General features: G+C 39.6%; 1 protein-coding gene across 1 annotated transcript in view; it reads right to left on the bottom strand.

Moving 5' to 3' along the window:
- The window catches only part of CLSTN1 (calsyntenin 1), a gene marked incomplete at its 5' end in the record, with an annotated part of 35,901 nt that overhangs the window by 1,152 nt on the left and 22,057 nt on the right, over positions 1-12,692 (bottom strand). The window contains 10 exon segments of the mRNA XM_080631344.1: positions 178-362; positions 1,001-1,136; positions 2,604-2,749; positions 3,311-3,481; positions 3,914-4,140; positions 4,635-4,783; positions 5,446-5,603; positions 7,356-7,406; positions 9,548-9,710; positions 11,127-11,248. Coding sequence (XP_080487470.1) covers positions 178-362; positions 1,001-1,136; positions 2,604-2,749; positions 3,311-3,481; positions 3,914-4,140; positions 4,635-4,783; positions 5,446-5,603; positions 7,356-7,406; positions 9,548-9,710; positions 11,127-11,248 — 1,508 coding nt within the window.

The following is a 12,692-nucleotide window of genomic DNA, read 5'->3' as shown; positions in this document are numbered from 1 at the left end:
AAGCTGTAACCCCTGCAAGATCCCAACCACTGCTCCTGGCATTTGTCACTTCATTAAAAACTCACAGTTCATGTCCCTGCTCTGGGTTCAGCGCTCAGTTTCGCTCCACTGCGTCCATCACACCCAATACAGCTGCAAAAGAGCATTTTTTGTTAGGTGCTGAGACACCAGTGTTACCTCCATGGGGTTCACAGTGATGGTCAAAGCAGAGTCATCCCAGTCCATCTCGTTTTCCTTTCCAGTGTCCTGGTCACGCATCGTTCTCTGATGTGCAGCTCGGATTCGGAACACTCCCAGAATAATCATGAAAACCAGGAAGCTGACACAAACTACAATCACAACAGTGGCTGTGCTTGGAACGACTGCAACAGGAAAATAAAAGGAGTTTCTTAGCTGCTGTTGATACACAATGCAAGTAACTAGGCCTCTGCTCCTGCAAGAGGGAAATGGCACTATACAAACAGATGCAGCTGCACAGAGGCAGTTTGGCTGAGGCCTCTTAAAAAGGCGGCTGGAGACTTAACAACTAAAACCTAGTTCCTTAAGTATAATTACATCAATCTGAAGGACTGACAACACATGGAAAGCAGATGCCACCACACACACACACAGACTCCTCTCTAAAATGCCTGGTTTTCTTCCTCTCATATCCCATACCCATGCCAAATTAACATAATTAGCCAGAAAGAACAGATACCATAAAGGGAATAGCACTGCATGTCTTCCTTCATGCTATTCAGAAGAAATACTGCCCGAGGTCTTACAGTGCCCTCGAGACTGGTACACCTCCCATTTGCCAAGGAAGAGACTGTATTTCATAGACCTCTACTAATCCCCTCCCTGCCTGGGCAAGAGCAGAACAGGACTGAGTAGCTGCTTAGATTATTAGTGCAGCACAGTAGTTTCAACTCTGGGAAAACACCTCTCTGCAGCCAGAAGCCTCTGTACCACTTTAACACCAGAAAACCACAGCTGAACTGCAGAGACTGAGAATTCTTACCTGAAAATGGGTGAGGATTAGCCAAGTTGTGACCAGAGAGATCAACAAATGTGTGGTGCACCGGATGCACAAACTGCGGTTGTGCAGCTATGTGATTGGCATGTTCAACCGGGTTAGCGGTGTGGATGACGTTCACCTGGGAACAGAAAGGAAACATTCAGCTCCAGAAATGCAACAGTTCACTTCTGGAGAGAGAAAGAAAGAATATACGGAATATAATATACAGAATATATAGAATATAAATAAACTTCTATTTCCCAGAGCAGGCATCCAATTCTCCTTCAACACAACAATGGCTTGTCTCAGGGGACAACCATCCCTAGCAGCAGCTCCTCATGTTACAATTCCTTGTCACAAACCCCTCCAGTTTCACAGCTCTCAAATCTGTTTTACTTTGTGTACAGACACCAGTACTTCAGCATAAAACAGATAAAGCCATTTTATAATCAAATTTGATAGCCAGCCATTTTAATCCTGAACTAAAAGCATCTAGAAAGATCTGTAAGACGTTGATTACATTTTCTTCACTCCCATCTTATTTGCTGTGTATCTTCCGCTAACAGCAAAGAAAATATCCTTACTACAGTCAAAGGGTTAAGAAGAATAAAACCATTCTTTCCAGTTTAACCCACACTGGCTTTTAGGAACAACTGCAAGCTCATCATATGCACCACACATTTCACATTTCCTTTCCAAACAAGCAGAGCTAAATATATACCCTCCTGCAGTGGAACGCTGTGATACCAGGTACCTGACCAGCTGCACAACAGGAAGAGAGCGCATTTGCTACAGGACAAGGAAAGCATTTGCAGTTCAACAGTTTGCTAAGATCCCAACTCGAGTTCCCAGAACTTCCTCAGGAAACAAACGCACATTACTTAACACAAAGATTTCCATTCTGCAGCACAGGAGGCTCCCCAGCCCACCACAACCACCCAGCTAGTGGTAAATACTATTAACTTCACTGCCATCCCTTTGGTCAGCCTTAAGGTGTAGAAATTCATAGCTGAAAGATGCAGTTCCTCTCTGTGTAAGTAACTTTACATTCCAGCACCTAAAATTTTGGTGCCCTTTATGTTACCTTCTGCTGGACTTCAATATATTTGATATAAGCATATTAAGTAACAATTAGCCTGTACTTTACCACAGAGAAAATGCAATGTTAGCCTGTGTCCTTACACAAACCCTTATTATCAGTAATTTAGCATCCCACAAACTAAATAGTGAAGGGCCTAGCAATTCCATTTGCAGAATCCCAGAAGTTACACATGAAGGCCACACAAGTCTCTGATAGCACCACTCTTACTCTGTTTGCTAGTTCTTTGCTAAATTATTGCCCTGTGTTTCCTTTTCACCTTCACACTTCCATTAGCCACACCAGCCAACCCTCTGTTTAGGCAGCCTTATTTAAAGCTGAAATGTAGGATTAAGAACATGGTTATATATAAGATGCAGCCTGAAATGCAATCATTTGTTAATATTTATTTACAGGGCAAAAATCCAAGTCAATGATTGATCAATTATCCATCAGCTGAGGCAACAACTTCCCTCCTCTTAGCCATCCATGCTCTAAAACCTCTCAGTGATCACTCAGCTCACATACCTCCACTTTAAACTCGTTACTGACATAGCGACCATTAAGCTCAGAACACACTAACTTGAACTTTCTGTCAAAGAGGGAAGCAGTGTGCCAGTTTCTGTAGTGTATCAAGTGCAAAACTTCTTCATAACTAGCCATAGTATCAACCCCTGTGGAGAGAGATGAACAAGTACAACAGTTACATTGCAAAAGACAAGTACAACATCATATACTCCACAAATATTACTCCCTTTGTTTTAAGTAAGTTTTCTTGGCTGACATGTATGTCAGATCCACCGGAATCCTATGGATTGATTCTGGGATAAAATCCTAGACCTACTTAGACTTTGAAGGGATTTTGGGAGCCTTTCTTTTGAGTACATCAGCATATTCTGCATATAAAGCAGAAAGGAATAATGCATACTCGTAAGCACTGGACTATTTGTGCAAGGAAAAAGCACTTTCTGGGGCCAAACACACTTCATTTCTACAGTCCAGAGATAACCTGCAATTTGGGACATGAGAGGAGAACAGAAAGCAGGGTCTAGAATCATGCATTTTCTAGAATCTTTTTGCTTTCCACACAAATTAATTATGACACATCTAAGCTTGAAACTGGTCAAAACCGAAGTATTTTGAGTAAGGTGTTATAAATCCTCTCTAGCACATCCTTCCTGTTATCACTGTCTTCAGACCCTTCCTAGCAACAGATCAGAAGCAGTAACCCCTACCTGTGATTATCATGCCCAGGTTGGAACTACTCATCTCGATGCCCTTCTGCTGTAATCGTGTCATATCAATCTCCAGGCTTTCCTGTTCCTGATTCAGCTCCTCTCCTAGCACTGTCACCTCACACGTATCCAGGTTATGCATGATCTCTTCAGATACCAATGACTCTTGTACTGAAAAGCAGAGAAAAAGACAGAGGTAAGAGAAACAAAGGTGAAGTAGAGAAGAGCCCAGGGGCTATCAAAACTCAATCCTCCTTCCAGAACAAATAGTAAGATCTGGGCCTCAAGTTAGGAGAGCACGTATTCATTAAATAATGATTTAAAAATTGTACCAAATACAAAGATATATACAAAAATATATATACAAATATAGGATATTTACATGAAGATAATGGCCTGGGCTTACTACTATTTCCAGGAAGACTTTTGTCAGCCCAGAGCAGAGCATCTAAACCTTCTCACAAGAGACCTACAGCTTCTCTTCCCCTACTAGACTCTGTATTAAAAGAGAAACCCACGCCTCTTTGCAAGTGGAAGATCCCCCAACATGATCACAGAATGGGGTGAGAGTAGGCAACAGTCCTAAGCAGAAAAGGATGTTACCTGTAGGATCTTCATCTCCATTGCCCTCTGGCTCCACCTCCCGTGTAATGGTGCTTATTATGCGAAGCTCAGGAAAGAGGGCAACACCTTCAGAACTCTCAAACTCTGAAGCAGAGCGGGCGAAATGGTTGATGCCACTAAGGCTGATTTTCGGTTCCTCTGGTTGCAGGACCATTACATACCCCTCCACAGAAGGAATGGAGACACAGGCGTCTTCGTTGAAACATCTACGAGACAGAAGCAGTTTTGCACAGTTAGGGAGGCTATTTCAAAGGGAGGCACAATTATGCAGAGTAATTGCTTTATGAATTTTTGAAGAGCTCTGTCTCAGACCCAAGAGTCTGAGATAAATTCATCAACTGTGTTGGAAAGCAGGAATTCCCCACCAAGGGAGCAATCTTTCAATTACCTTTTACTTACAGTTAATATCTGGCCCATTTTCTAATGCTGTGACTAACAGCCACAGATAATACCTTTAATGAAGGCTCTGATACTGGAGACATACAGCATACCATTGCTTAAGTTCCTCCTTACCTTACACACTCCTTACCACATTCTCAGGAAGAAAAAAAGGGTGCTGGTGCAGAAAACATTTGTTGTATCCAAATGTGTGATCGTTACATACAAGACTCCCTTATTTATCTTAACTGAGATACATGGACATCGTTCAGGCTTCAGTTATCACTGTACAGTGACATGTTATTTCAGCACTAGGACATACTTGACAACACTGGTGATTTTAAGCCTCCGAATCCCAGGTGTTGGGAACTGGCGGGAATTCAGATAGGAAATGTGCTGCATGGCCTTGTCAACTCTGTCAATGTCATCCCCTTCCACAGTCAGCATTGATTGACTTGGGTTCATGTGGATCTGAAATAACAGAAGAAGAATGTGAGAGAATGCCCCAACAGTAACATGATCTAACAATTAAAAGTGGAAGTTCAGCACTGCTTAGCCTGGCAAACACTAGGATAATTACACCTAATATTCAAAGCAGTAAGGCCATTACTTACTGGCCCTGCAGCACAGTTTAACTTCCCTATTCACTTCCTTATTTCAGTGGAATATATTTAGTGCTTCATTCTTTAAGAAAAATATCTAGACACTTAGCAGAGTTCTGATGTGGAGATTATAGTAACAGTAATATGAAGAGAGACAGCTAATATTAAGGAGAAATTCAGCTCTGTTCACACATCCTTGCTACCAAAAAAGGTAAGTCTCATTCTACTAAGCTGCTTGTTAAGAATATCTTCTATTACTCGAACTGGTATAGCTGCTGAAACAGAGAGGCTTACAAATATGGATTTTCTTTTCGAGACTTGAAGAGAACACAGTAACTTTCATCCTTAAACTCCACTAAGACCATGTCTATTCAAGAAAGATTTCCTAGTTTTCATGTGATTTTACTGCAGAATGTCACAATGGATTAGCTTGTTTTGTTTGGGACACCCCTACCAGCTCTGCCAGCAAAACTTGTAACTATTATCAGCGCAGCAACATACACACTCCCCTTTATTCACATGCAGTTTTACCTTCACGCCTTTGCCAACACCATCAGCCATCTGCAAATCCAGTCCCTCCTTGCATGTGTACAGGCAATCTATCACCTTCTTGTTCTCCAGTTTACCAGAACGGATCATCAAACCTGCCAGGTTGCCTCGGAAGAACTGAGCCATGCGGAGTTCACCACCTTCATAGAGGGAGGAAGGAAAAATCCTTACATGGTTTGATTCTTTCAGCTTTTTCTTTCGCAATACAACAAAAATGCCTTCTGGTACCACAGAAGCATTATACACATGCAGGTTAGTTTTTATCCATACTGGGTGTTAACCTTGTGATTATGTTCAAGCATAAAGAAAGAATTCAACAGTTCCCCATGCATATGGCCTTCAAAACACGTGGGGCCATCTCGAACTGTCAAACTCAGGCTAGTATTTCTGTAACAAACACTTCAAACGACATCGCCCATACAGCGAGGTGGTGTTCTTCAGAAAGGACAGACAACCAATGAGATGAACCATGAAACCTGGATCTTCATGTTGAGGTATTGCTTCCTGCTAGCTGGTTCTCTACAAAAAGGGCAATGCCCATCGGGATAAAAAACAAGAGCATCCTTCCTCTAGATGTTATCTACGCCTAAACTGATCAACACAGACTCTCTTTAGACTCGAAGGATAGAAATATACTTCACAAAGCGATTCAGCTCATGCTCAAAAAGGTATCTGAGAGTTAACTGCTCCCTTCTAAAGGTGCCACCTTCTGTCTATGGACTAAAGCAGTTTTAAGCTCAGGTAACTAATTTTCGGATATGTAAGTCTAAATGAACTGCAACTCAATAAGCTCCTCACTGCTTAGACTTTTTGAAGATGACATCCCAATGGTCACTGAGTCCATCTTGCCAAACAATGGGGGCCACAGAACACCACCCAGAAACTGGATTTCAAGGTCATCACTTGCTAAGCTACCAGAGTTTTAGACAGATGTCTGAGCTCCTTTTAAGATTCTAAGTGATAGAAGATCCCTGGCATAACTCGATACAATTTTCAGTAGTGAACTGTGCTGTTACAAATGATGTATTTTCCAGTTTAGATTTACAGAGCTCCAGCTTCTAACCTCTGGATTCTGTTGCCTCCTTGCCGAATTAAAATGCGATGCATAGCTATAAACCTATTCTCAACTACATTTGGACCACTCAACTTCACAGAACAAGTAGGATTTCGAATGCACTTGGAGAAACACACACTAATTTTAAGTGCCTCAACTCAAGGCGCAAAATCCACTGAACTAACAATAAAACTTTCTAAGAAAATACAATTCTGTAGCCAACCTGAAACACCTGGGAGCCAAAGCTTTTATGCACTGTAATTAGAACTTCGTATCAATTTCTGATCAAATGAGTATCCACTTTAAATTCTAGGTCTGTCTTTGAGTTATATGTGAGCAACCTGATCCAAATATGAAACTGATCTTGCTTTCAGTGGGGAGCAGTTACCTGACTTCCACAGGTTTTTCCCAACCTACTGAATAATTCTATGATCACACACACCCCTACATGTATCTGTATCTATTTAGGATGAGGTGCAGATATGTTTTAACAGAACTGGCTGAAAGACATAATAGTTGCTCTTTTACATCAACAACTTCTTTTTACACCACTTCACTGCAATCACAATGGTTGCAGATTTGTATATGGATGTGCATTTGGGTGCAACCAAAAAAACCAACCAAAACCATCAAAAGAATAAAAAGAAAGCAAAGAAACCCAACAATCAGCTGATGAAGCTCTGGAAATAGAAGCACAATGAAGAAACAAAGCCTAGGAGAGGATTATATGAAGGTCAATGGCCCAAATGCAATGCCTGCATTTCATGCTGTGTGCGAGATGAAGCAATGTCTTGGCTTAAAAATGAAACAAAACAGTAGGGAAAAAAACTCCAGCAACCTGCAGAGGCCTCAGGCACAGTTTCATTGTCATTTTCATTTCCTGTATATTCTGTAGAAAAGCAAGACAAAGAATAGGACAACAGGGAAAAGTCCAAGTAGTTACAATTCGGCAAACTCTCTTATCACAGAAATACAAAGCAGCGCTTCCCCCCCTCAAAGTCTGCTCATACTTGACCCAGCTTCTCAAGGGTTACAAGTTGTTTGCAACATGAATAGCTGCAATGCAGGGAAGAAGCACTCCTATGTCATTACAAGAATATAACATTCATGACAAGACAACCTGAAGAGTCCCATACACAAGCTGCAGGAAAACCAGTCTCATTGGAGAACACTTTACCCACAGACACCCAATCTCACACAAACCACTATTAGTGATGAGACAGAGGTTGATCGACTGGCTCTATTGATTTTCTTCTCTCCCAACTACTAAAGGGGAATATAAGGTGAAATCCAGCCTGTATCAGCAAATCACCACAAGGTATTAAATGCTGATCAAAACCAGCCATTACCGACACAGAATTTTTATCATAATAATAGTATTATCTGTATTAAGCAGTCAATTTGTCAGATGAAAGTGTCTCAGGGGAGAAACACTGAAAACGAAAAACAGCTTTTAATCCTTTAAAAGAAATGTCAAAAGAACTTTCTCAAAAGCATAAAACCTCTCTCTCCTTAGAGGTGAGCTGTGTTTGTAACGTAGAGCAGCCCAAGTTATTATCAGATCTTGGTAAGACAAAGACAATGGCCTTAAGCAGTAACTTCACTCCTTCGGCATACTTTTTCCCACCCCTATGTGTTCTAATCCCCTAAAAATCAGGTTTTTAGTGGAATTTTTAGAAGGTAGCACCTCAAGTTCTTGTATTCCAGAATTTTAATGCTCCTCCTTCAGTCTGTTGTCATTAAAGAGAAAATGCATGTCAGAAGAAATTAAAGAATCATATACTTGTGCCAATATGAAAGCACAGGTTTTAAAGTAAATGTATATGCTTTTGTTAGGATGCAGAACATATATGGAAGCCATTACACAATCCACACACTTAGCTGGAACAGAGATTCCAAGCTCCAGTTTCTTGAAAACCAGCCACTACAGCTTCCCCTTGAGTTAGAAGAGAGAGTTGGAAAGTCACAAACAGAATGAGATGAATGATGCGGAAAATAACTGACTCAAAGGAAGGGACAACAGAAAGAATTTAACACCGAGATAACATTAATACTGAAAGATAGTGAACTTGTCACAAAACAGTAAATTTGATGGAGAGGTTATTTTGGTAATTTAACCTTCATTCACTCTTGAAAGGCTTAAAACTCTTCAAAGAGAAAGCAGACATTATAATACCGAAGACTTAATTAGATTAAAATATCTCAAAGCTTTCCCATTTCTCATTCATTCGCAAGCTAACTTCTATGCATTACTGCAGACTGCAACTACAGCCTATATTCTGAGCTACAGTAAGTCATGAATGATTTAACACTGCTTTATCTCTGACCAAAAAGATCAGCTTTATACCAGCTAGGGTGTAATTTAATCAGTAAGCAAACATTTCAGTTCAGGACTGTGACACAAGACCTTTGTTACAAAGATCTCCGATAATCAGCATCCAAGTTCAGATGCATTCTCCTTTTTCTCAAGCTTTAAGGAACAGGTTTCACAAGGATCAGGGCACGTGAATCGGTGTTCTACAGTTTGCAGAATAATGTATTTTAAGCTATAGTCTGCATGCAATAAAGCAGATGCTTTCTGTGTTTGTTTTTACAAGCAGAAATGGCAAAATATCCAAGAGACAGCATCACTGTGTTGCTCAGCTGAATTGTCTGTGGGTCACGCCTCCATTTACGAGAACACTTTCTACTGTATGCTTTTCAACCTACTTGAAATCAAGTGTTCTGCTTAGTAATCTGAAATATTATGATGTACTTTTACAACTGTTATTAAAAATAAGCCATCTCTATTCCCATGGTTACCACAAAAATCACTTTGATAGGATGTGCTTGGTGAATAGCTTCCTATTTCACATGCACCTGTGGCCAACAAGCAAGAACACACTCAGGGAAAATATGACTAAAAGAGGAAATATGCCACAATAACTAGTAGGAAAAATAATCTGCAAAAGACAAAACAAGTACTCCCAGGCTGACCACAAAGACTGCATTATTAAAAGGCTAAAAGTATTAACAGTTGTGAATAGTTACCTTGCCAACATGCTCCAACTACTAGCTGTGTCTCTATCTTTGAGGGATGAAGTGGGTAATCCTCAGTCACCGGGAAAGGATCATAGGAAACCCCGTCCACATAGAGAGTTACCACTGGGAATTCCACACTGACAACGTAATGATGCCACTCCTTGTCACACACCTGAGTGAAGACAATTTTAAACATTCTACTTTAATTTTGGGTTTTAATCACACTTGAGTAACTGATCTGATACTCATTTTGCATATATACCAATGACCTCTAAGCCCGTGCAGACACACTTTGCCTCACACACGTGGCATGGATCTCACAAGCAAACCAGCTGTCAAGTATCTATAAATTATTTCTTTTCTTCTACTGCCAGTGTTGGAAGCTGTGTGTAGTTCTGTTCCTTTAATTATTATAATACCTAATAACAGCATATTTCCATGTAAAAATATGTATATACATGCAAGAACATTCTGGAATACTTATAATACAAGTTTACATGATAAAGGATCTGTGTTGGCTATGAGGGACTGTTTAGAGAAAAATGTGACTATTTTGAATAGAAAAAAAGCCTTCCATAATAGAATTAAGTGAGAGCTGATTGGTTTTAGAAAGTAACAATCTTCCCCTAAGGGCATATATGGGCATTTTACCATTGAAACAGTGAACTTTGCCCTGCACAGAAAATATGAGAGCCTTGAATATGTTAGAAAGTAACTCATCACTTAGGTAACTTGCAAAACTGACCTGTAACAATAACCTACAGCAATTACAAGAGCCTTTATCAATTTACAGATATACAGTGTTATTTTATCACTAGATCCAGAGGGCTAGAAAAGCACACAGTTCCTTCTGTCTCACTCTTTATGATCATAAACATAATGAATTCATAGAACTAAGTTCTGCAGCATTTAACAGGACCAAAGTGAAGATTAGTTATTACAGCCTTCATATTCACATCTAAAATGATTAAGTATATATATGACTGAGAGAATACAGACAGACAACCTCTTTCTGAACAGGAAGCAGAAAGTACCTGCATCCCTCAGAGGCCTATTAACTCTTTGTGGAGTAAAACCTAATTAAGTAGCCTGATTTGTAGCTACCGCTCACAACGTGTAAAGAGTCACAAATTTTATTTCAGTGTGTAAAAGGATTAAGAAGATAAGTTCTTCTGTTATCCTATTTTAATGCTATAAACTGGAATACTTCCTGCTTTCCCATGCACACTACCTTATAGCGTATTTAGTGAAGATAACTGCCATCACAGCTATGAGACTGACATTGTATTTTTACATACAAACCCACATTTTCCTACCTTTCAAGACAATGACTTGTACTTTGACTCGTGAGTTTCACTGGGTTTAGTAAAACCACTAAAGCAGTGTTTTATATTCAAGATGAAAAGGTGAAGCTGAATCTCTGACACCTGATCACCAATAAAATAAGTATTGTTGTGTTCTATAAAACATGACATCAGGAGTCTGGAGTTGCTAAAAGCACTTATTAATAATTATACTATCAGACAGTTTAGTCTCCAATGGCTTTCACTGCATTCTAACATCCTACCAAGTCTTCTTCCTGACTTACTTGGTTTAGTTTCCAGTGAAATTCAGCAGGTTTGTATGTTTTTCCCTCTGAAGGATCTTGGCGGAAGAGGAAAACAAGTCGGCAGTTGTGCACGTAGAGCGTGTAATGGTGCCGGTTCATATCTGCATGAGGGTTTCAATTAAACATTATTATTTTCTGTAAACCTCAAGGACTCCACAAAATTCACCACCTGTTCTGCAATTTCATACATAAATTCCCAAGTAGCTGATAGAAGAAACAAATGTAGAAGTAAATCAGACATTTTAAAAGGAACACAAAACATCTGTAATGGTAGTTAGGGTGAGCATCTTTAAAGAACCTATGAGTAATCCACTGTACAACAAACAGACATGTCACAGATGAGCCTGTCAGCAGGAGAAAAAGAGAAATAGCTCTGTTTGCAAACAGAAGGGCTTTTTTGTTACAAGTGAGTAGCTTCTATCACATCTCATTACTGTTTTGAAACATGTACACATGATGGCAGGTAGACATGCTTTCCTAAGAGAAAACTTATGTAGTTGTATGTGAAGGATTGATCATTTTAAATAAACACAAAGGTGAAATGCTAGAGAAACAGGTAAGAAAAAGGAAAATAAACATTTTAGCTACACCATCCATTCCACAGCATGGAGGAGTCAAGAAAGGAGGGAATGAAAATAACCACTAAAATCATGTCAATCTTTCAGCCTGACCGCATTAAATCTGACTGTGCTGTTCAGTGCAATTTAGTCAAAATTGTCTCCCTGTAACAAACCCAGTTCCAGTCTTTCAATATGGCATCATATACCATTGAAACAAAGGCAAATATCTGTACTACCAGAAACTACCTGTTACCAAAATTATATGGTAAGGTCAACCCAAGGAACAGAAAAGGAAAACTTGTTTTGAAGGTCTGCTTCCCATGTAGTTTGAAACAGGAAAAGCTGTATTTACATTTGCCTTTTTTTTGCCAGTTCATTCACTTCCATGAATTCAAAGGTATGGGTTTTGGTTAACAAGAATAGGTGAAGGCAGGGAGAAGAGGAGAATATCTGTACCTAGTTCTGCACGACAGCCACTTTTCTCCTGTTCAAAGAAATGCTTTTAGGATATTACAAATAGTGTTAAATCTTTCTTATTTTCAAATAAAATTTGAAATCTATTCAATGTAGTTTCCTTTGAAAAACCCAGCAGCATTTTAAATGAAGTATCTTTCTAATACACTGAACAAATCCACTGCTCCAGCTAACAAATCCAAGAATTCTTTTACCCCCATTAGACAGCAATTAGCGAAACAGGGTTATCAGATTTGCTTCTTACTAATAGCATCTCTAAAATGATTGTGTCTGCAGCATTCACAGAGACTGAGATTATGCACAGGGTGAAAAATTTCATCACTGGAGGGAGAGAAATTATCTCGTCTTAGAAAAAAAATATACAGCAACAAATGCTGTCACTAAACCTGAAATATGTATTTTAATGATTTTAGGCAGTATCAAGAAAAAGGCTATTTTTGGAGATGCAAATCAAGACTGCACTGCAAGGATAAGTCATCTACCACAGCAAAGAAATGCATGATCTAAACTG

Source organism: Psittacula echo (genome assembly GCF_963264785.1).
Source record: "Psittacula echo genome assembly, chromosome: 17".
NCBI lineage: Eukaryota > Metazoa > Chordata > Aves > Psittaciformes > Psittacidae > Psittacula > Psittacula echo.
This window is presented reverse-complemented; position numbering and strand designations above follow the sequence as displayed.